The sequence below is a fragment of the Siniperca chuatsi genome, linkage group LG6 (assembly GCF_020085105.1).
Source record: "Siniperca chuatsi isolate FFG_IHB_CAS linkage group LG6, ASM2008510v1, whole genome shotgun sequence".
In the NCBI taxonomy this organism is placed as follows: Eukaryota; Metazoa; Chordata; class Actinopteri; order Centrarchiformes; family Sinipercidae; genus Siniperca; species Siniperca chuatsi.
Genome location: NC_058047.1, coordinates 26,346,849 through 26,372,239, shown reverse-complemented (window position 1 = coordinate 26,372,239; position 25,391 = coordinate 26,346,849). Strand labels below are relative to the sequence as shown.

Below are 25,391 nucleotides of genomic sequence, written 5' to 3'. Positions count from 1 at the left end.
CGGCGAGCTCATGAGGGGCCCAGACTCCACAGATAAGCGCATCAGCCATTACCGGGTTCCTCCTTCAGACCTATTAGGTCTTGCAAGGACTTCAAACACCAATTTGTTCTGCAAATAGCCCATTCAATTTGTGCCTGCCAAAGAGAGACACCTCTCTCCCTCTCTGCAGTAATTGAATCTTCAAAGGGACATTTTCCTCTATTTCTGTCAGGTATTAGAGTGATGAATAGCAAACGGTCATTTGAACAGAAAGAGAGAATGCATGTTTATCCATTTTCAGTCAGACGCTCATCATGCGCCTTGATGATTGCTAGGCTGGAAATTGAATGGCAGCACTGCAGGATCTTCAACAGAGGATTTTCAATGGTAAGACAGACAAGTCATGCACTAAATATCAGGCTTTTGCAAGAAAGATACATTCTTGGGCACTTGGCAAATGGGATCTTGTAGTAATTATGTAATTCAGACATAAGGAAATGTTCATTGGTAAAAAAAATAAGGGAGTCATCAGCAAAAGTACAGATTCTGAAGCTTTACAATGAATTTAAGGAGGCTTTTAAATCTTCAATATTTTTATTAATTAAATACACCATACTGGAGCAAATGTCTCGGAAAATATCACAAATAAATTTCTCTTTCATTCAGCATTTATATGTTGGTGATGATCTGACTACATTACTGACTATGAGCAAATTTCTTCAGTTTGCCATGGGTTCAGGTTTCGAGGGGAGGAGGGAGGACTGGAGCTGGGTGCGGAGGGTCAGATGTTCTGTAGCCACGCCTGGACAACGACATTTACATGCATACTGTACATACATGGTAGTTTTACAAATACACCAAGAGAGTGTTCATGATTTGTTTTCCACAAAAAGCCACAGATTATTTTTTTTAAAACCCCACCATTTTTATATATATATTTATACCACAAAAGAAAAGAAAAAACACATTCCCCTTTGACAACACTTAAAATATATAAAGTGGAAACACCATGTTGTTGGGAAATAAAGATAGAAAAGAAGAGAGGAAAAATGAAAAGGTCCCGGTTTTCCCCCCAAATGTCTTTAAACAAATATGCAGAGTTAAAAGTCTGCATCTCTTTAACCTCATCTTCTATCTAGTCTTTTTCTCTTTCCCTCACTTCAGTCACAACATCCTCTTGTGTGTTATTTAATTTTCTCTTCCTGAAGAGTCCCCTTGGATTCTGATCGGTCTCCTTTTTTTTATTCCAAGGTCATGGAGTCCTCAGTGTCCCGATTCAGGTGCATTAAGTGCAAGTATCCACCCATATTTGGGGAAAAGCCAAGGTTGAAGGCTGGGCGTTGGGCATGTGTTGCAGAAATAAAAGTCTGGTTACTGGTAAGATGGGTAGAGGATTCCTTCAGGGCAAAGGGCCTGGGAGCACAGCTAAAAGGCTGGGGTGCTGCTGATCCACGCTGTCTCGGGTGACAATGAGTAAGGGCTAAAATGAAGGCACACATCCTGCTTCCTGCACAGCTCCCGCCTAACACACCTGAATAGTGAGAGATAAAAAATAAAACATTTTAAAAATTTGGGCCGTCATTAAGAGTATCGGTTCACAAAATGCCATAAATGTTTCACCCTGATAAATCAACTTTCCGCCAGCTCCAGTGTTTAATTTATTGATCAGCCAGGCTTTGAAAACCATCTGGTGTCACATTTACTTTGCATTAACTTAAAAGTGCATCCATGAAGCGATTCTCTTTGGTATAATTATAACTGCACTCCAACATAACTGCAGGAGGTGTTCAGTCTTGTGAAACAGAAAACTTGTTTTTTTTTGTGCTTTTTTTCATTTATAATTTTTAGGGGCGATTTACTTTTCCCTTCATCCTTCAAATCACTAGGAGGGCTTTAGTCTATTTGTAATTGCAAACTCCTACTTGGGGGCTAATTAAAGTGACTGACGCTGGGAGGGTCTCAGTCTCCTGGGTCAGAGCAGCTCCGTATGAGAGAGGTAATTTGTCTGTTCTGAACAAAGAGATTAGGAAGAGGCTAGGAAGAAAGCTTAATAAATGAGCATCATGAACGCGGACAACACCAATTATGTCACGGCAAAATTGCACATAATCAAAACAATGCTCAGTAGATAACCCCGCGTTTCCGAATGAGCACTGACTGCTTCGTTTTCTCTCTGCTAAACCAGCCTGTGTTTCTATATTCAAGCTATGTTGCACTGTTGAGGATACATGAGGTATATTGATTTTGAGAGCTGTTATCCTACTGTACGTCTATGTTATTTGAGGCCGTCCAACTTCTGTTGGAGCAAAAGAAATGAGAATGTTTGTGTGATAAAGTGCTTCAGTGGCAAGATAATTCACCTTATTTCACTTACGGAGATAACAAAAGCATCCTGAGACTGTTCCCACTGAGCGATGTGTCTCTGTTTATTTAATAATTCTCTCTCTGCTATAATTAAAGCACCAGGGCCAATATTCAGATTGCATTTTAGCATCAATAATTCAGCCGTTTTCACCACAATTGATGTTAGTGCATAAATAAACAATGAGGCCTCATATTTACTACACCAGCCATGCTACAAGAGACATTGGGGGTGGGAGTAAGGACTTAAACAGACATTTAAAATTAAGCTAGATAATGCAACGGCTTTCAATTTAAATGTGAGGAGCTCTAAGAGCTCTAAGAGCTGATTTGTAGAAGTGACAAGCCCTTAAAAGGCCTGTGACGTGGAGGGAGGGAGGGGGGAGGGCGTGGGGGCTTAATGGAGTTCTACCTCTCCTCTACTCACAAAACCACTCAAGGTGAAATGCATGCTCCCAACAATATAATTCCTCTTTCAGTCAGACTCTGACACACTCCAAACACCTACCATATCTCTCTGTGTGCTGTGTGTGCAGACAAGGTATCAATAAAGCTCCTTGTTGTGAGGCAAAAATGATTATATCTCCTGCGGGCAGAATGAAGCTATCCTGAAGAATGAAGTTATCCTTGGTATATGATTAGGCCTTCTGTTTTGCTTTCACTGGAGGCATCAAGATCAAATCAGGGAAAGCCATGGTGACAGCTTTCATGATATACTGGCTGCTGCAGCCTGCTGTCTGTGTTCAACCTCGGGCCCTGGATACATATTTTTGGCCTTGGAGTAATAACTTAGCCCAGGTGATCCCAGTCTTGTTGATACAGTAGTCAAATGCTGTTTTAAACACTTGGTATTAATGGCAGCAAGTGTCATTTTTCAGCACAATTGGAAGCCTGGTTCGGGACAGCAAATAAATTCAAGATGAGTCAAATATGTATCTGCTCATAGCAAACCGAGTGTGAGGACAGCAGTACAAAAAAATCTTTTTCACATGTTTTGTGCTGACGGTTAATACAGATTTTCTGAGTGCGTGTCCTCCAACAAGAACGATGGAAAAATCCATTGGCTGTCTAAAAATAAAATTCATCTCTGCTCTGTAAGATTTAATATCCACTGCATGCCTTGCAGTGAAGTTGAATCGACGACATCAATATAAACAGAGTGAAAAATGTTGGGGTGAAAATTACAGATGTTTTTATTTTCCTGCTAATGACTCCAACTGACTGATGACAGGCTTTTACTGACTTGTCCTTTACTTTGAAGTTATCAGCCTTCTGCCCCATTTAATACTTGAGAAATGAGACCACAAAGAACTCTGGAGCACTCCGCCATCAGCCCCCGTCATGTTTCAGTGGTGCAGAGAGAAGGGAGGGCGCGAGGCAGGTGGGGGTCTTACCTTCTGGTCGGGCATTAGTGGGTTCGTCTGCAGTGAACTCAAATGGCCGTTGATGAGTGCTGTGGGTCTGTCGTGTTCGCAGAACAGGCTGCCGTTGATGTAGTGGAACCGATCCCCAGGGACGAGCCGGTTCCGGCAGGTGGAACATGTGAAACACTGCGGGGGGGAGAGGAGGAGAACCGGTCACAACCAGGCCGAGAACCCATTGTAGGGCTCAATCCTATTATGTAATAACACATATGCTTGTGAACACCGACATATACGCACTTCTGCACAACTGTGTGTGCAGGTCGGTGGTGAGGAAAGGTGGAAAATACGGGTACAACAAATTAAAATTTAGGGCCTTTCTTGACTAACTGATTGGTTGGTTTGGTCTATAAACTGTCTAAAATAATGAAAAATGTCCATCACAATTTACTTAAGTCCAAGTTGATGTCTTGTTTTGTCTGACCAACAACCCAAAACCCAAGATATTTCATTTACTATCACATAAAACAAAGGAAAGCAGCATTTCTCACAACTGAGAAGCTGGAGCAAGATAATGTTTGGCATTTTTTCTTAAAAATACTTATTAAATTGAATATCAAAATAGATGCTGATTAAATTTCTGTTGATGTTCTGTTGACTGGTTAATCAACTTTTTGCTTTAATGCGTTGGTCATCATTTTAAACACTTTGGGGTTGTTTTTTTAATAATTGCTACAACTATCGTTAGCCCTGCTTTCATAGACAGTAGCTTTATTGTGCTATTATCTTCAAATTCCAAGACAACAAGCTTTTCAACATTTACTGACCACATAAGACATTTTCATATAACAATCTGTAAAATTAAGTGATCAATTCAATACAACTTTATTTAACCCTGTGAGGGCCATTGTATGCAGCAAGGTTTGCATCCTTAATTTATCCAGCTCAAATCTTCATAGAGGAAACTTGAGTTTACCTTGAGGTGGTACACGTTGCCCTGTGCCCTCATCACCAGTTCACTGGCTGGAATGGACTGACCACAAGCGCTGCAAGCTCCACTGTTTCCAAATAATCTGAGAGAAAGAAGAAGAAGAAGAAAAAGAAGAAGAAGAAGAAGAAGAGTTACTATGGACGTACTGTATGCATCTGCATAGACTTCGTGTAATGGACTGTGGCATCCACGCTTTTGTCTGTTGAGTATGTGACTGAATGAAAACTATATTCAGTGCTAAGTTCACTATTCCCCAGCTCCATTTCTAACTTGAAGGGAAAACATACAGGAGAAAAAAATAGATAGGAGAGAAACAGAATGAAGAAACAGAAAATCATCACAGTATCGACAGACAAATGAATCCTCCAGCGCCCTGCTCTCCACAAGCTTATAGCGCTGAAACTACATATTACTTTTGTTGCACATTTTTTGCAACCTAATAATAACCTGGAACATAAGCAATCAGGACCTAAGAGGATTTGATTGTACATCCAGGCGGAGACATAGTGCTTTTGCCATTAGGACTCCTGTGAATGCTCTGTCAGTGCCGTGTTTCCATTAGAAACCCGTAGCTACTCGGGTTGATATATAATGTGCATGGGTTAACCTTTTCAATCATGGTGTCAACACTTTAGATTTGCTTCTGCTCATCTCTTTCGTCCCTAACCTTCTCTCTCTCTCTCTCTCTCTCTCTCTTTCCCTCTGCCTCTTGATAATGAAATGCTTGCTCCAGCTTCCCTTCTATCTTCCTTCTGAGTCCACAATTTAGATTACTTCATCTCGGTGAGCAGCAAACTGAATGAAATTTCGATTTGAGCAGAAAGTAATTTACTGGGATCTGGACCCATTTGTCATCATATCTCACCGGGTGTTTGCTCTATCACTGCACTTTTCCTAAGCAATCAAATAAGACCACGGCATCTGACATACTCCGGAGAGAAGGGGAGAGAGGGGTGGAAAAAGAAAGGGATAGGGGGGAGTGGTTAACATTGGTGTGTGTGCATCAGATGAAGTTGTTTGGCTTAAAAAAAAAAATTAGCAAGAAAAAAAAAGTGTAAGAATTACATTTTTTCTGTTCAGACATAATTGAGGGCAATTTAATGAAAAGTATTTAACAAATTCATGCTGAGACGGACCGAGGGAATAAATGCTTCTACCATCCCAACCATAACCCAAGCAGTTGTTAGATATATTGACGAACAAACAAGCCAGAGCTCTTTGCAAAGGGACACAGAAATGGCTTTCAATAAGACAGCCTAGGCAGAAGCAAATTTTGTCTTGGCATCATTTGGAAAGGCTCCATCAAAACTCAATTTCAGAAACTAATTAACTGGAGACTGTCGTCACAACACTGCCAATTCTCTGCTTTCACTGGGACAACCATGATGGTGGAAATGAACATATAGGTCGTGCTTTAAGACTCTTGTGTTTGTGCAATGTGTAGAACAGTAAAACTACACTTTGCCTGCAAAGCCGTTTCTGCACATCAAAGCCGCTTCGTTCTAAAATTCAAACTTTGCTCAAATTGAAAATATGTTCCTCGTGTTTGCGTTGAATTTATTCGTCTGTGTGAATGCTTTCGAGAGGTGTCGAAACAAAGACTACAGTACGTTTAACTCATACCAGGTTAATTATTTTACCAGGGGACAGCTGTTGATAGTATTTGATTTAAGGAGCCAAAGCCTTTAGGTGCTCAATTAAGTTGCTATATCGGTTTGAACTTGGGCTCTAATGGCCTCCTCTGCCAGTGAACTACAGCGCTGAGGTGAAGTTGACACCCTAGGTCAGTATAATTAAGGCCAAGGGACTCTTTAATTGCAATGACACATCTGGTTTCAACTTTTTTTTCTCCTAAAGAAATCAGTGGTTTGTACTATGTATCTGGAGGATGGCTTTATCTTGATTTATCTGTTTTCTTCCACCGTGGATCTGACTTTACTATGACCAACGTGTCTGATTAAATTAAATAACAAATGAAAAAACACATTTGGCGCTGTCTGTTGTCTATATAGGCAATGACTATTGGATTTCATTTCAGCACTGACTGCCAGGTGAAATATAGCATGGCTTGCTGCTAGGCTGTCTGGTAAATGCAGACCTCATTCACAAAGGCCTTTGAGTAGGGTAAAATTACCCCACAACAATGATTTCTGCAACACAGTCCATTAAAAATGCCTCTCTACATCAGCAGCCAAAGCACCTTAAAAGCACTAGGCCATATTGATACTGAAGCGGGGCTTTGCATAATGGCAAGAGCTGCATTAGAGAAAAGGGTGGAGGGGCCGGGGACAGGGTGGGGTGGGGAGATTGCGAGGATGAGGGAGGGCGCGCGTGAATCTGTGTTGTGTATGTGCATGTGTTTTGGGAAGAGGGGGATGGGGAGGTGTGTGTGTAAGGGTGGAGGGTGGGTGGGTGGTGGTGGTGGTGGTGGTGGGGGATCAGCCAAATTACACTTGGTTAATTCAGAGTAACAGATCTGGCCCCAAGTGAATTGAAGGCCTTGAATTAATTCTGTTATGACAAATCAAGATAAACGTTTCCCCTAAATTGCATGCGATTTAATTAATTTCTGAGATCCCGGTTTTTTCCTGGCCTAATAGTTCACATTCTCTTGTGCTGTCATAGTGCTTGAGTGGGCAGACTTCAAAGTAATATTAAAAACCAACTATTAGATTTACCTCACACATTCTATTGGAAAAGTGCCATTTAATTACCTAGGCTTATTCAATTAAGGGGACAGCATTCTCCCTGAATCCGGCAGCCACAAGTAAATTAATTCTCCCTCTACTAGCAGCCCACAGAAATAATATCACCTCCAGCTTAAAACAACATGATCCCCACAGCAAACGCAACTTGGCTTTAAGTTTGACATTAAAGCTTTTGGTGTCACCACTGCATGAAAAACAGGGATGGTGCTTGTCCTGTGATGTTTGGGAATATTCCTACTTGATTGATGGGAGATGGGTATCATCCCAGGCCAGGCATACATCCCATTATAGCTGTGATGTGATGTGTTTCGACATGAGCATTTTCACATCAGCTGTATTAATATAAGTTTGGAGCTACAGCTTAAAATATGTGTCATATGGGCAGTTTAGCAGTCTATTACAAAAATGAGTCTGCCCCTTTAAGATGAGGGGGAAAAAAACAGCGGCAAATGGCCTTCACAATAATCCCTCTTCTCTATCTGTCTTTCTCTCTTGCTCTCTCTCAAAAGCCAATTTGGTTAATTAAATGTTTTGTTTGCAGTGTGGCTCTCATTCATTTCGGACACGTCATTGGGAGCGGATACAAGCCAGGGACCAGATCTCATTAGATAAAACCCATCAGGACTAAAGGAAATGGAGGGGGACTATAATTAAAGCATTTAATTGTGTAGACTCACTGTCAGATGTTTCCCCCCCCCACTCCTATCTTTATCTCTACAGAGATCTCATGGTTCCATAATATGCGTTTTAGCTCTTCCACCAAGCATGCTCTCATTACAAGTAGAAAGGTGTATCCACATCCCCCCCTTCCAATTTTAATTACGTTATAGTCCCATTATGAATGAAGTACCCCATTGACTTCCTCATCCTTTTTATGAGGTGGGTGTGAGAGCGCACAGACACACTTTAGATTTTGAATTATCCGTGCAGATTAAATAGCAGTGTTCCATGTTCATGTTGACTGTAGTGCAGTTCCATCTTTTAGATTATAAATGCAAAAGAAATTAACTCTACCCAAACTCAGATACATGAATTTACATGTATCTTAACTTATCAAAACAGAAAAATTCTATTTGCAACCATATGTTGCATAGTTATAAGTGATCTGAAGTGTTCCAGAATAATATTCAAAACAGTTAATTAATAGGGTTAAAACCATTCTTGCGCCCCAGGGTGATTCAAGAAAGCATTTGAACTTTGAGTAAACTGTGCCTTGTGCCGTCACATCAGACTCCTCTACATTACCAGAATGAGAGTGTCATCAATAAGCTCTGGTTGGGTGTCTGGCACACCTACTAGAATATTTAAAAAGGCTCTCTTTGCTAATTAAATTGTGCTTTTCTTTTACATAAAAAAAGACCACAAATAAAACGATAATCTGTGCCCAACACGAACACTTTACATTTGTCTTGCAGAGCAAACATAAATCTTATAAGACCAATTTTCTGTCCCCCAGTTGACCATGAACAGCAAATGGGGCAGACATGCAGATGGCCTGCAGAACAACTCTTTTGCTTTATGCTCTGTCAACATGCCAGCGTGTTTGACCTCTTTCAGGGTAGACCAGGGAGACTTCAACCAGGATACTTTAATGAACACTGATGATGTTAGTACAATTTGAGACACATGTTCCAGAGAAACACACGCAAACTTACTGAATGATCAAACAAAGATCTATGTTAATTCAGCCCTGTTTTTGTCGGTTTCTAACTTGATTTAATATATTTTCTTAATATAGTCCAGGTCTTTTAAAAGTAAAGTTATCGGATTTCTGAGAAACACAATTGTCTTAAAAATTCATGTAAGATGTGAAATGAATGATCTAACTTGTTCTGTAACATTAAAACAGCAATTACTTCACATATTACTTCACATAATCTGTGATAATAACGATAAATGACAATCTCCTGAAAATTAGTGCTATTCTCAATAACGCATGCATGCATTACAAAATCTTTTTCTCACCTGATATAGTCGTTTCTACAGAGAATCATGCCGCTTTTTGTGTAGCACGATGTGCCGATTTCGCCTAGCTGGGCCTGGCAGCAGGAGCACTTGAGGCATCGGCTGTGCCAGTAGCTGTCCATGGTGTAAAGGAGGAAACGGTCTGCGATTTTGCCCCCGCAGCCTGCACACCGCTTCCAGGACAGAGAACCTGTGCCCACCGGTGGTGGCTGGCTGCTGCCTCCGGGATTCACCATTGTCCCTAAAAACACACACAGAAGAGATGATGTTAACAGTCTGCTGGTGGTACATGTCACACCCAGATGGCTGCTGTTCATACTTTTACCAGGCAAGTATTGTTTTGTATACAATCAGGTCAGGACCTGGGAAGGTTCACAGGGCTACGTTGGATCTCTATATAACAATGAAATATGCTCAGGTATACCACACAGCACAAGTGGATTTATCAATTATACAATTTTAAATTCCAGCCCCTTCAACACCTTGTTGCATCAGCGTGGTCTTTGAACGGCCGCAGACTGCAAATCGTACCAAAGCACAATAGCTGATCTCATAAAGGGAACAATTCTGAGTCCTGTTCTGCTACAAGAGAGCTACAAGTCATTTAGAGAACTAATCTGCCCTTGATCTCTGTCTCATCCCCGTGTTGTTGCTTCATTGGACCTCTCATGATGAATGTCTGTTAACTGATAACACCAGGAGCCAAAGGAACAATTATGCAGCATGTGCTTTTGTTAAGCTGTCCTAAGAAATTCAAAATAATACAATACTTCACCACACAATTCCTCACTCATTTGCAGTTTGAGTAGCTGGGAGGTGGTGGTTATTGCAAAACACAAAGGAATACTGTATGAATAGGCTGAAACAGAATTGGCTTGAAACTGACATGTAAAACACTTAGACTTGTTGGTTCTGTGCTTACCAACACTCCATGCTTGCTAGGCCTTTGACCTGAGTGATGAATATGATCTGTCTTGCAACTAAAAACCAATATTTAACAGCAACTTAATAGGACACATAGCCCTGATATACTGCGGACCAGCTGTAATGATGCTAAGTGTTCTAATCTAATCTAATGCAGGCATTTGTTTCACCCACAAAATTAATGTGGATTCTTTTAAATGTAATCCTCTCCAATTTGGTCAGGCAGACTACATGGATAAAGCCAAATCTTTGTTGAAAGGCAGGTAGGCTAATTAGAGTTGGGGGGGAGGGGGGTGCACACAGACAAGCATTCAGTAAGCCCATTAGCTATGGCTCTTAGGGACAAACCACAGCGTACCTTAGTGCTGATTAAATCTAAAAGGAGATGAATCAAAAGGCCGACCTGAAAGTGACTCCCTGGATAAACAAGACAGACCATCGTCAAGTTTCATTCAGAGAGGAGTTTCTTTTTTTTTCTCCGCTGAGGGATGGAGGGGACGGGGCGGGGGGGCTTTTAACTTAAATGGGCTAACTCAAGTAATTACACGGGCAGGCAATTTGGGCGCAGAGACCAAGTCATGGAAATAGAAGAGAGGGGAAAAAACACATCAGGCAGCCATGTGCTACAAGGTCCTGTCCGCTGGTTGCTGCTTTGTAATGGAAAATAAAAGAAATGTAGCATCACATTGGTGTTATTGCGGGGTAAATTCGTGAATAGGGGATAAGGAGGGGGAGAATAATGTCGCAATAATACCACAGGCTATCAAATATCACCATTAGCATTTTTAAAGAAAGACATAACGTTAGCAGAAAGACACAAGTAGAATCGACTAACGTTAGGCTAGTTTCCAGTGTAAACTAGCTATAATTAGAAAGAATAAAACAGACATTTTACCGTGACACCATTCAACATAACTGTAATATCAACGAACACCCACCTCGTTTGTCTCGTTTAAGTGTAATGGCTGTAAAGTTAATGACTTGAAGGATAGGTAGGTAAACAGGTTGGCTACAACAGTCCCAAAAAGTACAGGTAAAACGCGGACGCACTATCGCGCGCGGACGGCCTCCAGCTCCGCGCGACAACGAACCTCAGTGAGGACTTGAGCTCGGATATTCACTAGCAACAAGCGGAGTGCCGAGCAAATGGAGTTATCAGATAGTATTTCCACTGGATGGTTCCCGTTTTACTGTTGCTGTTTTAGTGCTCTTTTTTTCGCTGGAACAAAAGGAGTCCATTGCAAGACGTAATTACAGGTCTACGCATGCCGTAATTTCCTCAGACGGAGAAGTGCGTGTTTTGGCAAAAGAAAGGGAAAAGAAATAACGAGGCTGGCAGAGAGGCTATAATTGACTGTCCTCCAGTCTGCTCTCCGGGTCCCGTTAGCTGCTTGTTCTACATGTGTCGCTGACAGGAAGAAACCTCCAGTAAAAACCCCTTTTAGCCGCGTGACGAAGGTGCCGCCGCAGCCAATCGGCACGCAGCCCATTTAAGAGGAATAACAAATCCAGCCAATCAGGGGTAGGTGAGATTGACTTAGACACACAGTGAAGGATGGAAACGGAGGTGCTCGCTAGAAACGAACCGGAAAGGTGCGAAAGAAACGACGAAGAGACGAGAGTCAAATGTACACATTTAAAAATATTGACAGGGACAGTCTGGAGAGTCTGCAAGGAAAATCTTTATAATTGGCCTATTCTTAGTGTGTGTCCTGTAATTAGCTGTAATAACGCATTGTGTAATGTATCATCTTCTTTAATCGTCTATAATATTCATAAAGGGAGTGAATGGCTGTTATAGCTGAATACCATGGATGGATCCATGGTATTCAGCCGATGGATCTCCTTTTTGACTGGTTTCATATATGAGCAGACTGAACATTTTTTCTAAATACTGGCACCATCGTGGAGCTGCATTCATCTCACGTCTGAGTTTAATTAGTTGACATTCAATAACTACTTAGTTTACCGAGGGTGACTCCAACCTCTGGGAAATATCAAGGCCTAATAGCTGCGTAGTGGCGCCATCGTCTGTCACTGAAAATAATCGCAGTAAGGCCTGCTGTCGTTTACAACCTCGTTAAGCCTCAGGTCATTGGTTTCAACACCTATTAAGGCTAATCTGCAAGGCCTCGATTTGGCTGAGATCCTTTAATTCATTCAGCCTTACAGTTTTAGTTTTTCATCATCACGTGAGACTTCAAAGACAAGATAAATTGGAGGCAACTGCAACACCTTTTAATAAAAAAATAACGCGGTGCTGACATGTTTTCTAACATGATGTTGAAAGAGAAGGGAATTCCACCTCTTATATATTCAGCTTTTACCAGAAGAAAAGCTGAAGTGCTGCAGTGTAGCAACCCAAAATTGTGAAAAACAAGTGACGTCTTAAGATGAACTAAAAAAGTGTTGCTATTGGAGAAAAGTTGCCTCAGAGAGTTGTTTGAGATTCACCGGATTGAGTGGTTTTACATGACAAAACAGCTTCATTATAAGATGCCCCTGGCTTCATTAGAAAGACATCAGATGTATAAAGATTATCTTTTTCTTAACTTTAATTGTTTAATTATTCTTGCAGCTCCAAAGAGATTGTGCTGCATCAAGCTGATTTCCCTTTGGCAAAGCCAATGCTACTCCACCTTGGTTTGAACCACATTCTCTTGACATTCTCATCAAGCCTCTCACTCACTAGAACAAAAAAACCACAGAAGATGGCAAAGAATATCTTTTCCACCAAGGAATGATTAATTGATATAAATGATTAAAACAGTGGGAAATTATGAAATGAATTTGAAAAGAGGCCTCACAGGAAAAGCTTTGTTTGTTCCAGGCCTATTTTAATGAGCTTTTCATAACTGGGCAAGAGAAATTACTCTGTGTGTTCTTCTTCTGGAGCTCTTTTGCAAAATAATTATGGCTAGTTGAAGTGAGAAGGAGGTGGAGGGGTCAGGGATTGTGGGTGGGTGTGGGTGGAGGAGATGAGGAGGAAAGCAGTGTTGGGGGGGTGTTCCCTCAGAAATTGATCATCTCCTTTCTCCGCTGAGATCTTTCAGTCCTGTGGCAGTTTCCAAGCAGCTGCATTATTAAGCAGACCAGATTAAAAAAAAAACAGCGGCACACAACAATATGGAGGAACACTATTTCAATGTTTAAACAGGGACAAGAGAGCGTCAGATGTGGCTCGCAGTGTTGATACTCCCCACAGGGGTGATCTCACCGAGATGAAAAGGAGACCACGGTGCTTCATAATGAAGCTACTTGTCCTGTGGGAAAACGCGAGAGAGCCACATTCAACATGGTGGTTAACTTCAGATTGGGATTCACTCTGTGTTATATTCTATTAACATGACATTGAGCCGCAAAGAGGCTGGTTTCAATCTGCACACCACAGGCAATCTTCTAACTAAACAACATGCAGGTCACCATAACTTTCTCTCACACTCTTTTCATAAGACCACATTGGATTGTTTACCACAGCAAAGTCAGGCCTTGTCTTCTTTTTGTGATATAGCATCACTCTCACTTTACTGCATGCATGTGCGCGCTGTCTTTTAGAGAGAATGATATTCAGTTAGCTGAGCCTAACTGATGAGGAAAGATTAGAGTTCAGATTATCTTCAGATAGAGAGGGCCCACTCCATGACTGAACGAATGATGGCAGACTCTTAAGAAAGATCTCCTAATGAAATCTTCTAAGTAACTGGCTCATTACCTAAAAACACATTAGGAATAGTTCGACATTTTGGAAAATACACGTATTTGCTTTCTTGCCTGGAGTTAGATGAGAAAGTTGATATCACTCTTATGTCTGCATGCTAATTACGATGCTAAACTGCCAGTTAGCTTAGCATAAAGAGTGGAAGCATGGGGAAACAGACTGGAAAGAGGGGGAAACACCTAGTTCAATGTCAGTTTTGATGTCTGTGTGTTGAGTTGCAAGCTGGAGTCAGGACATGGTTAGCCTAGCTTAGCATTAGTACTGGAAACAGGGGGAAACAATTAGCCTGGCTCTGTCCAAATAAAATTCACCTACTAGCACCTCTAAAGCTCATTAATTAACACATTGTATTTTATTTGTTTAATCCCTAGAAAAACTAGAGTGTAAAAATGAGGTTGTGGTTTTATAGGGATTGTGTACTGTACTGTACTATTTCTTGGCTTGTAACTTCCTGGAGTCTAGTCGTCAACAGGCTTCTGGCCAAGAAATAGTCCGAGACATAACCTCCCATAAAACCTTGTGTCATTTTTACATTTTGGATTTTGTACAGATTAAACAAACAAGATAACAACATATTGATCAGTGAGCCTTTTGAGGTGTCTTGGAGGGAGGATTTTGTCACCTTTGGACAGAGCCAGGCTAGCTGTTTCCTCCTGTTTCCAGCCTTTATGACAAGCTAAGCTAAGCATCTGCTGGCGGTAGCTTCATATTTACCGCACACATGACATGACAGTGGTATCAATCTTTTCATCTAACTCTGGGTAACTTGGGAAGAAAGCATATAAGCAAATTTCCCAAAATGTCAAGCAATTTGTTTAAATCATTCTGCAACATTTGGACAAAGGCAATAAGGTCGGTTCATTCAACTCGTTAAACATTTAACAACTGTCACAGTTTTTATATGAAAGTCTGGTGGTAAGTTTGATTAAACAAGGGGGGGTTTCTGGTGCATTTATGGGACGCTGTAAGACCACATTCCATTCAGTACATGGCAAATCAATACACTCCAGTTCAGGGTTATGGGAGACTACAGTCATGCGATTTATAATTGAAATGGCATCAGAATAAGCACATTCAGAATGACTAAATTAGTGTAATCAAACCGAGTCATTCAGTCTGAGTTCATGGCTGTGTTGCTTTGTCTTATGGTATGTTCTCTGTACTCCTTCCACTTTCCCATGTGGTTCCAGCTCGATTTGGGTCATGAAACAATGAAACAGCCAGAAGTGTTTTGCTCAATATTCCCCTCTCAAAATATGTCACTATATTTATTTGGTGGTATCGATCTTGTTCCTTTATCGTTTGTAATTAAACAGAGAACAAGTGAGCTTATGTAAATAGAAATCAACAACTCAATAAATACCCCCTGTATGTCAGTGGGTTTCTTTAAAGTCTGTGCTCATAGTGCTTGATTTCATCAACTCTGGGCAGTGCAACAACTCTGAAAAATGTGTCAGTACCAATACAATGGTCTGAAGATCAAGAGATAAAAAGAGAAACTCAAACAAATATTGTACTTAGTGTTATATGTGAATCTAGATCAGCTTATGGTTCCCTGTGTTTGAGACATATAGTCACAAGTCACATGCGCACAAAACAAATTAGTCAGCAGAGAACAAGTATGAGCAGTATTTCTTGGCCTTAAAGGTATTGTTCAGTATTTTGGGGAATATGATAATTTGCTTTCTTTCTGAGAGTGAGATGAGAAGATTGATATTAAGTTCATATCTGTGTGTTAAATAAAGTCAGGACATCTTTAGCCTAGCTTAGCATAAAAAACAGAAACGGGGATTGGACTGGAAACTGTCCAAAGTTCAAAAATACACCTAAAACACCTCTAACGCTGTCTTATTTACACAGTACATTTCAGTTGTTAAACCTGCACATGAAATGTAAAAATGATAATTTGTGATTTTAAGGGGAGTTAGGTGCTGGAGTTATTTCTTGACAAGCAACAGTTATAGTTTCAGTATAGTTATAATTATAGTGAGGGGATGCCAGACACATTTGATGAGCACAGGGATTGGTTTTGCTGGCAAACCTGGTGTAACATGAAAGCTGTTACTCACAGTGATAAACCCAGAGAGAGATAATTATCACCTGACACTGAAGTTCTCAGCTCTACGGAACGTTTTAGCATCTTTCAGCTCATTATTTTGGTTTTAGGGCCCACAACTTTGTTGGCTGTTTTGGTTCAGTCTCACCGCTCTCATCAGCGCTAATTGCCACAGCAGGCAGCTATTTTCAGCAACAATTAAAAAAAATTTGTTAAATCCACTGCACACTACCTGCCCAGCACCAAACGCCAAACAAAATTAGCAACTAGCTGCTGAACATAGTGGAGCAGCAGCTAAAGAGCCAGACATTTCCCTCAGGAGTTGGTGGAAGCTAAAATAGAAAAGGAGATTGAATATTGGACTTACATTCATTAAGTGGACACAAATACGACTCCAAATGAATGCTAATGTTGCTCCGTGCTGTGATGGATGTGTAAATAGGCAACTGTTTGCTAACAAGTTCTCCATGTCAACTTAAAAGGCGATAATATGTTAGTGTTGTGTTTACTGTACAGCTTGTTTCCGCTGCCAGAAAATGGCAAGTAGTGGCCAAAAATCAGTTAATGCAGGTTTTATATGGAGCCATTATTGTAGCAGAACTATTTACAAATGTGAGTGGAGAGTTGTGTGGCGGTATCTCAATCCGTGTGTGCGGAATCAGATTTGTAAATGTGTAAAAGAATCTCTCAGTGCGTACTGAGATTTGTGAATGTATACAGGAATCTGCCAATTGTGTATTCAGAATCCATGTGTATGTAATCAGATTTGTAAATGTGTAAACCACCGACTGATGGTATGTAGGCTGTGTAGGTACTGAGGCACACAGACAAATCTCCGACCCATTTGCAAATCGCCACATGCATTTTCAGATCTCTGCCATGGCAGAAGTGTAGCAAAAGTCACATGTAAAAAGCCAATTGAGAGGCCCACCTGAGTTGTAAGTGATGACTTGTCTGTATTTCCAGCTCTTGGAGCAAAATACTTTTCAGCTATTAATATCTATGTACGCATTCACAGATCTATGTACGCATTTACAGATCTATGTACGCATTTATAGATCTATGTACGCATTTACAGATCTATGTACGCATTTACAGATCTATGTACGCATTTACAGATCTATGTACGCATTTACAGATCTATGTACGGATTTACAGATCTATGTACGCATTTATAGATCTATGCACGCATTTACAGATTTGTCTACGCATTCACAGATTTGTCTACGCATTTACAGATCTATGTACGCATTTATAGATCTATGCACGCATTTACAGATTTGTCTACGCATTCACAGATTTGTCTACGCATTTACAGATTTGTCTACGCATTCACAGATCTATGTATGTATTTACAGATTTGTTTACACAATCTCAATACATTTGCAAATCTGATTACAGATTTGGAGATATTTTTTACACATTTACAAATCTGTTTACACACATGGATTCTGAATACACATTTGCAGATTCCTGTACACATTCACAAATCTCAGTACGAATTTAGAGATTCTTTTACACATTTACAAATCTGATTCCGCACACACGGCTTGAGATACAGTCACACAACTCTCCACTCACATTTGTAATTAGTTCTGCTACAATAATTCTGTTTGCATACGAATGAAAGAAATGACACTTTGGACGAAGCAAGGCTAGCCAGTTCTCCCTGCCTCCATTCTTTATGCTAAGCTAGGATCTCCAGCGCCATACTTAACACACAGACATGAGATTGATATTAGCCTCTTAATGCAACAAATGAGTGCATTTCCCAAAATGTTGAACTATTCTTTTAAGAACAGTGTTTTGCAGTGCCAGTCACCTTGTAGCATCATCTTCCAGTTTAACAGCAGATCATAGTAATACTTTTATTTACATATTTTCCCCATATGTCTTTATATAGCAAGACACGGCAGTGTGGAACAAGATATGCTGCTTTTGGGGCTGATTTTCAGAGGTGTCCATTGGTGCAACAGGACTGAGCTGAAAGGCTCAAAAAGCAAATAAAGGGGGAAAAGTGTCCAATGGGCAGAGTTACAATTTATTCGACAAGACTGGTCATTCTAACCCTCACATGGGGTGATCATCGGAGGATATCAGGATTGCTGTCCATATCTGTTTCTTTTATCCATATTTGGTGGCATTTTAGATGGTTTGTCACTTTCACAGCCTCACGCTATATTTAAAAATGTTAATTTAATTTCACAAAGCTTTTCTCATTTGATACCATTCTAAACAAGAAGGGACTTTTGTTCCCCCAAATTAACTGTACTTTAAGCTCATGTCTGTACAGGATTTGCGCTTCAGAAGCAAACTTTTCCTGTAAAGCTATATAATGAACCCATCTAGTCTGTCATGACATTTTCATATAAATGAAATGGATTTTGTGAGGTTTTTGATGGATCAGGGTGCATATTTTCAAACACACCAGAAGCCCTTAACAGTAATGAATGTGCACAACAGAGCCAGAAAACATATCAGCGATGGAAAAAAAGAGATGTGGAATGATGGAATTCAGAAACTAAATGACAGAGAAGCAAAAACAGCCCTTCCTTTAAGTGCTTTAATCGTTGGATAATTGCTTCTACACACTATTTCAGACTCTCTGCATGTGCACACGTACAAACACAAACAGAACACCATGTGCTTCCTCTAACAACATTGCTTTAATGAAATGTCGTGAATCTTTAATGAGTCTCAATGTCTTGTGATAAATTTCATAATTATTCAACCCCACGCAACTGGAGTGGGAAATTCATCAGTCAAAGCAAATTAGTTGGGATCCATTAGGGTTCAGTGTCTTGTAGGAACATTCACTTTATTAGCTCCTTACACCCATTGCCATAATTGGGAGCATAATTCATTTGGCTCTAACCCCACTTTACTGAATGACTGTTCTTACCCTTTTTTATTTACAGCGACCTGCTCTGTACTGCATTCTGTGCATACAATACAATACAGTGTGGGAGATGATGTTGTTGCTTTATTTAAACTGGGCTGTTTATTTCAGAAATGGCATTTCTTCAACTTCGCCTTCTCGGAATTTGCTAATTTTTTCTTTCAATGAAGCACTGTGCCAAATCTACCTGAACCATCTTTATTGATCCCTCTAAAACGTCAAATGAACAAAGTGGTAAGAAGCAGTGGTATTTGCTCCCTTCAGTGTAGATTAAAACAAGCCAATAATGAAAGAGGGTTTTGTCTTTTTTGCGTGGAGGCCACGGTCTGAGCACGCAGCTCCTTGTTGATCAGTGGCACACGGTGGAGGGGATAATTTCTTTAGGATGACTGATGATGGCTTCCACTCACAGATGCCTCTCTTGTTTGTCTTGGGGCTGCCTCGGGGTTTTGCCTTACCCTCGCTCCTCTCCCTCTTGCTCTGACAACCTGCAGACATCTCAGATGAGCAGCATTCTTCCCACAGAGACACCAAGTCTCAGACATGGAAGAATGAACAGGAAAGCGTCTCTGTTTAGTGTTCGAGGCCATGAGAAACTGATGGTGGAGAGAGGCACTCAGCGGTGGTTCAGGAGTTGGTTGAGCGTCAGGATTTGTGAAGATTAGGGACCAAGAACAAATGTGAGTCAGACTGTTGGGCTCATTCTTACTAGAACTTTAATTTGAAAGACTGTGACTTGCATTCATTTGCAATAAATGGCTTCTGACTCTACTGCATGCACGAACATTTCAAACCAGTTTGAGCAGCATGATGCTCCCATTCTCTCTAAAGAAAATGTTTTAGATGTCTCTCGAGAAATCCTTGTGAGCAATGAGATTATGGGCCCCATTCTTTCCGAAAAATGAGAGCATTGTTTGTTTGTTCAATGCTGTTTACCTGTCAAAGACCTCGTGTGGCTCCGCAAATGATGACTGTGGTCGGCGCAAAGGCGAATGTTGTTATAGCACTGCAAAACCTCACTGAGAGGAAGTCAGTGTGGATAGTTGGTCAATACAGCATGTGATTTTAACACGGCAGACCTGTTTCCTACTGACAGTCAACATTGGCTCGTTTTTAAGCATGACCACAAGCTTCCCTACTCCGTCTTTCCCTAAACATAGCCAAGTAGTTTTTCTACCTGAACTTAACAAACAATAAACAATGATTTTTTTTGTTGATGCAATGTTTTCTCTCATTTTCCTTTGGATGCTATTCCTGTCCTGTAGATATATATACTGCTATAACCAACTGGGGTTGGATGTGCACACTTTTCACCTTCTTTGCCCTAAACCTAAACAAACCTTAACTTTGGTGAATTTAGTTAATCATTCATTTAGTTTAAAGGACTTGTTGGTATTTGTGTGCTGGCACAAAGCCAGCAGTAGCAGAACCGCAGTCGCAATACAACCTTCATCTGGCAGTAGGCTACTTTGTTGCACTTGTGCTCAATTGGTATTTTCATAGCTTCATACATACGTGTTTGCACCGGGGTGGGTGTAGGGAAGTTGGGTTTGTGCAGACCAGGTGGCACAGTGCAACTTTGGTGCCTATTTTGGCTTAAAATCTTGCCTGCATTTGTGCTTGTGCACAGTTTCATGAGTCTGGAGGCTAATCAGATGCTAAAACACTGAACGTTGGTTTATAATATTATGAGACAGGATTTTACAACTCCTAAAAGTTACTATGGCGGCAACTATCTTTTGTTGCGACAATCGCGAGGTAAACGGTAGAAATACAGGCGTTCGCGTTACAAAGTAATCTACCAGACATTTGCTTGGCCAAAGCAGCGCCATGCCGGATGATGCTGCATTTCATTGAGCCAGGTTCACCGTTTCGCCCGCCAAACCTGTGTTTTTTGGCTTAGGCCCTCTGCGTTGGTACCGCTGCTGCGTCAAATGAGTGGGGCTGCATTTTGTCACAAACACTTGGACTCACGCTTTCTTTTCATTTAAATGTTGTTCACACCTACTACCTAGGACTATCCACACAGGAGAATTGTGATTAAAATGTTTTAATTAAAAGTTAAACACGTATCTTTTCATTAGTTTCATGATAAGATTCGACAAAGAAGGCACATTACATTGACCAAGTATTTTTGAAAATCTAGTTATTGTTTCAGATCCAGATCGATGTCATTTGGATATATTTTGAATTTCTTAAGTACATGGATTGTAGGATGAGACACTGCTTAAAGCTGAAGGGCAAAACTCACTTTCATACTTCGTGTCAACTGGAGCATTTTCTGAGTTATCAGGGGACACAGAATTTTCCACAACAGCAGAAGGCCCTTCACTGAGGCCTTGCTGTAGTGTCTTAATCTCATTCTGCCCACATGGCTATGTTTGTCCAAAAAGCCTCCGCTGTAGAGCTGACCTGATTGGAAGGTAATAAAAATCTAAGTCGAACAAAGGAAAGAAATAAGCTACATCGAAGCACGCGCACACGCACACACACACACACACAGAAAATAGCACCCTTATCATCCCTGTTTCATTTAGAGTTGATTGCTGTCGGATTATAATGCAATCACCACGCTGTGTGAGCCGTAACTATGGGAACTGGTTTTAACTGTTTATCTTGCCAGAGATCTTAATTTAAGTTTGAACACTCTGGATCACTTAGATGTGAGAGACATGGGAAATTGACAAAAAGGGGGACAACAAAGAGAAGGGAGGGAACGGGAGCTGTGGAAGAAAATGGAGAAACAGACACTTTCTTGTTCTTTCTGTTGGATTTAATATGCAATTTAATTTGTCTTTCAGGGAAAAAAAATCAATTTATGATGACAATCCAAGGGAGAGTAATGAAAGCAGCGGAGTTCCTTTGCCATGGGAAAGTTTCTGCTGGAGAATGCCACTAATCTTGGCAAAATGAATCATTCACACTTTATTTGGACATCTGTGTTAACCCACCCCCCCCGACTTTCATTCATTTGTGACAGTTTTATTACAAGTCGTGCAGGTGGCTGGAGGCTCAGGAGCCAAAAAGAATGCCGCATGGAGATGGTCCAAAATGTTGAGGAGTTGTTGAGTTTATAATAGTGTTTCCTCTGTGCAGTATGGCCGTCTCTATACTGGACAAAACTAGCTCAGTTTTTGTCAGCATGTCTCCCACTATGCTGCAATCTATTTAACAAAGGTGTTTGACTTTAAGGTGTGAACAAGCTCAGATTAAAGGCTCTGAGGCTACGACTTTGTGTAAGCCTGAACTAACTCCATCCTAAATACAGGAAATTGCACATGCTGCCACAATATCCATACTGTAGCTTGGAACTCATAGCAAGCAGCTTTATCGCCTTCTTGGCATTCCAAGAATTTCTACAAAACATCTACAAGTGGCCCTTATTTTGAAATTTGCTAGACAAGTGATGCTAGCATTTTATCAATTTGTCTTTTTCATTTACTTTAAAGACTAAGGTTCTATACTTATGTTACAGGTGTTGTTTACTTTAAACGTATAATCTTAAAGCTGCTCTAGTCAATATATTTATAGTTACAAAGGATCAAATGAATATTTGTAATGTTAAGTGGTCACTTGTAGTGAAGAACCCACAAATAATTATCACTGGACTCAACTGCCATCAGCTCAGTGGAGCGTTTTAGCGTCTTTCAGCTCATTGGCCCATAACTTTACTGTTTTTTATTTTACTTTAAGTCCAACTGAAATTAAATACCTTTTTTTGTCTGCTACAGCATACATATCAAAAACAAAATCAACCAAAAGGGAGAATGCTAACGCCTTGAATGGCTAATAGAGGTGTAAATTACAAATTACTTTTCAGATTCTAATTGTTTTGTTTAGTTCAATTCAAAGATTTGTAGTCACTGACTTTGTAGTTTGTTCACTTTTAAGCTATAAGCTGAGCGATTGCATCACAGTTGCAAATGCACTTCAGTACATACATCAGTAAGTGAAAGCATCACCGTTCATACGGCCGCGACATTCAGCGTAGATTCTGACTTCTGATCAGCAGTACGTTCAAGCTGTTACATTCAGTTCAGCACAAAACTAGCCTATACAAGCACTGTACCTGAGGTTAATAGCTCAGCAGCCAACTATTTGTGATAGAGTTATCACATCATGATTGTTTCTGTAGCTTTTAACAAGGAAGTAGTAGTAATAGTCTTGGCTGAGCTGACATCGGTGCTCTCATCAGCAGTGAGAGGAGCTCCACTGCTATAAGCTACTGATGCGTTCAGTGTCAATGGTGATTCAGTATAGTCAGTTCTATTAGCAAATTTGGTGTTAAAGATTCGTTCGTACATGTGCTCACCTCTGTTGGCTAATGTTGAAAAAACAGCAGCCATTAATTGAAAATCAGTTTTTTCTTTTTAAAAAAAAAATAACTTTAAGGGCTCTTGTGATCTCTTATATCATTGTGATGTTGGTATGTGGAAGGAGGAGAGTCACATTCTGTATGTTGTGTTGAGTGAAAAACACACACAGTGTCAGCCCTGCAAAGAATTCTGAACGTCCTCCAGTCTCTTGAGCCTGATGCTAGGTCCTTGAGCTTAAATCAACAGCCTGCACTTTAAATTTCTGAAAAATCCATTATCAACACGATGAACTTATTGGCTGTTTTAATGAAAGCAAGAATTTGAAATCTCCAAATGGGAGATAGGACTAGCTAAAAGAATTAAACTTAACTTCCACCTGCTCTCACCACTTCCTCTTACTCATGCACTGCATTTACACAAGCTGACTGAATTGTAAGCTGAAGTGTGAAATGGAAATAAGTTGAAGTGGCGAGGTCAGCGATCAATAGGAAGTTAATTAATGAAGAGTATGCAATGTTGTGAAGTATGGATTTCCGAATGCTTATGATTGTGTTCCAGTCATTGAAATGTCACCAGCATTACATCTGAAAATCAACCTTTAATTTACCTTGAATTTCTAATCTAATAAAGGAAAATATTAAGCATACAACCAACCACTCATCCTGAATATACTGAATATACCAGAGTTGTGAGTGAAGTTGCAACATGTCATGACAAACATTTGTTGTATTAAGTCTATGATTGAGGACTGATAACATCGAGTCCCCAAAGACATCATTTTCAGCGTGTTAATTTTTTTCAATTTTGACTTCATTTTTGACATTTTGGATATGATTCAACTGCTGGCCATGAATAAAGATGGTATCTCCTTTATTAAGCACACATTTTCATTCCTGACATTTAAACAGCTTTGATCCAGATGATAGAAGGGCCAAGAAGAGGTTCAGTTTTTTGATAAATGCTTCAAAGTGCAAGATGAAGTGAGAATGTGCAGGAAGCCAGGAACGTCTACAGTATATAGGGTTAAAGCAATATGTTTAGACAGTGGGGAAGAAGCTAATGAATTCATTATGTGCTATGTTTAAGATAGAGCTATGCACACAGTGAACATAATGAGTATCCATTGTCATTGACCCATGTAGAAGCACGTGTCTAAGTGAAAGATCACTTTGAGAACGGATCAGTGTATTTTTTGTTATTGTATGTAGAACATAGCTGCAGTATTGTTCAAGCTTTAAAAGTTTGCGTGAGAAAAGTTGTGCCGTGAACGAGAACAAGGATAAAAAATTAAGTTCTGATTACAATTACGGGACGTGACACTTAGCTGATTTCAAATCAGTGAGGCCAAATTTCACAAAGCCTGTCAATGGTGGCAGCAAGCTCGCCAGATCCCTCCCCAATCAAAAGTTTGCTCTATATAATTTTACGCAATCAGATTTCTCCACAGTCATCCAGTGCAATCAGGTAATCAGAGGGGAGCATTAACAAGACAAATGGGGTTTAAAAAGTGGGTGCACTCTGTTTGTAGGAACTTCCTATGGAGAAGCCCCCTCCCATCCTTGATTACTCCTATCACCCTCATACAGCGCAACATCCCCGCTAAATAGCTTTCTACTACAGTGCAGGCAGTATGTTCAATAGGAACGAATGTGATTGACTTTACAAGTAAAATTCGACAGGTAAATTGTTACTCTTAAGGCTATTTATGTCAAGTGATTAACTGCTCCAACTAACAGTTTCACTGAATGACTCAGATTGTGTACAGTAATGGCACTGCGGCCTCTTTCACACCTTTCATTATATGTGAAATTCTGTGATTCAGATTGCACAGTCAGGGACTATTTATGCCAGTATGCAGATGTAGCATGTATGTGTTCTGAGCCATGTATGGATTTGTGCTGACTGCTGTCTGTCTTCTTTTCACCTTCGGTGATTGTACAGTCTCACCTAAATAAGCGCTATGTCATGTTCTGTAGAATCCTAGAATCATGTCAACACAAGGATTGGGTTGCAGCAGCTATTCTTAAATCCATGAGTTTATGTGTTGAGTTCTTCCTAAATTCTTAATAACTACTAGTTAGTTTAAAACTACAGATAGTACTAGCTAGTTTAA

The 25,391-nt window shown here is 40.3% G+C and overlaps 1 protein-coding gene across 1 annotated transcript; it reads right to left on the bottom strand.

The window, feature by feature from the left end:
• Nucleotides 1-554: 554 nt before the first annotated feature.
• lmo4b (LIM domain only 4b) lies at nucleotides 555-11,705 on the bottom strand. Its single transcript, XM_044200203.1, has 5 exons — nucleotides 11,228-11,705; nucleotides 9,366-9,606; nucleotides 4,678-4,774; nucleotides 3,735-3,890; nucleotides 555-1,510 (listed from the first exon to the last, which is right to left on the bottom strand). The coding sequence occupies exons 2-5, from the start codon at nucleotides 9,599-9,601 to the stop codon at nucleotides 1,502-1,504; spliced, it is 498 nt and encodes a 165-aa protein (XP_044056138.1). The 5' UTR covers nucleotides 9,602-9,606; nucleotides 11,228-11,705; the 3' UTR covers nucleotides 555-1,501.
• Between the last annotated feature and the right edge of the window lie 13,686 nt (nucleotides 11,706-25,391).

What these genes read in the sequence shown, in the direction of transcription:
- lmo4b (XM_044200203.1), bottom strand. Translation starts at nt 9,601, where the DNA reads ATGGTGAATCCCGGAGGCAGCAGCCAGCCACCACCGGTGGGCACAGGT. An exon ending in TGTAGAAACGACTATATCAG is followed by an intron (nt 4,775 to 9,365) that starts GTGAGAAAAAGA and finishes TCTTTCTCTCAG; the next exon opens with ATTATTTGGAAACAGTGGAG. An exon ending in GCAACGTGTACCACCTCAAG is followed by an intron (nt 3,891 to 4,677) that starts GTAAACTCAAGT and finishes TCCCCCCCGCAG; the next exon opens with TGTTTCACATGTTCCACCTG.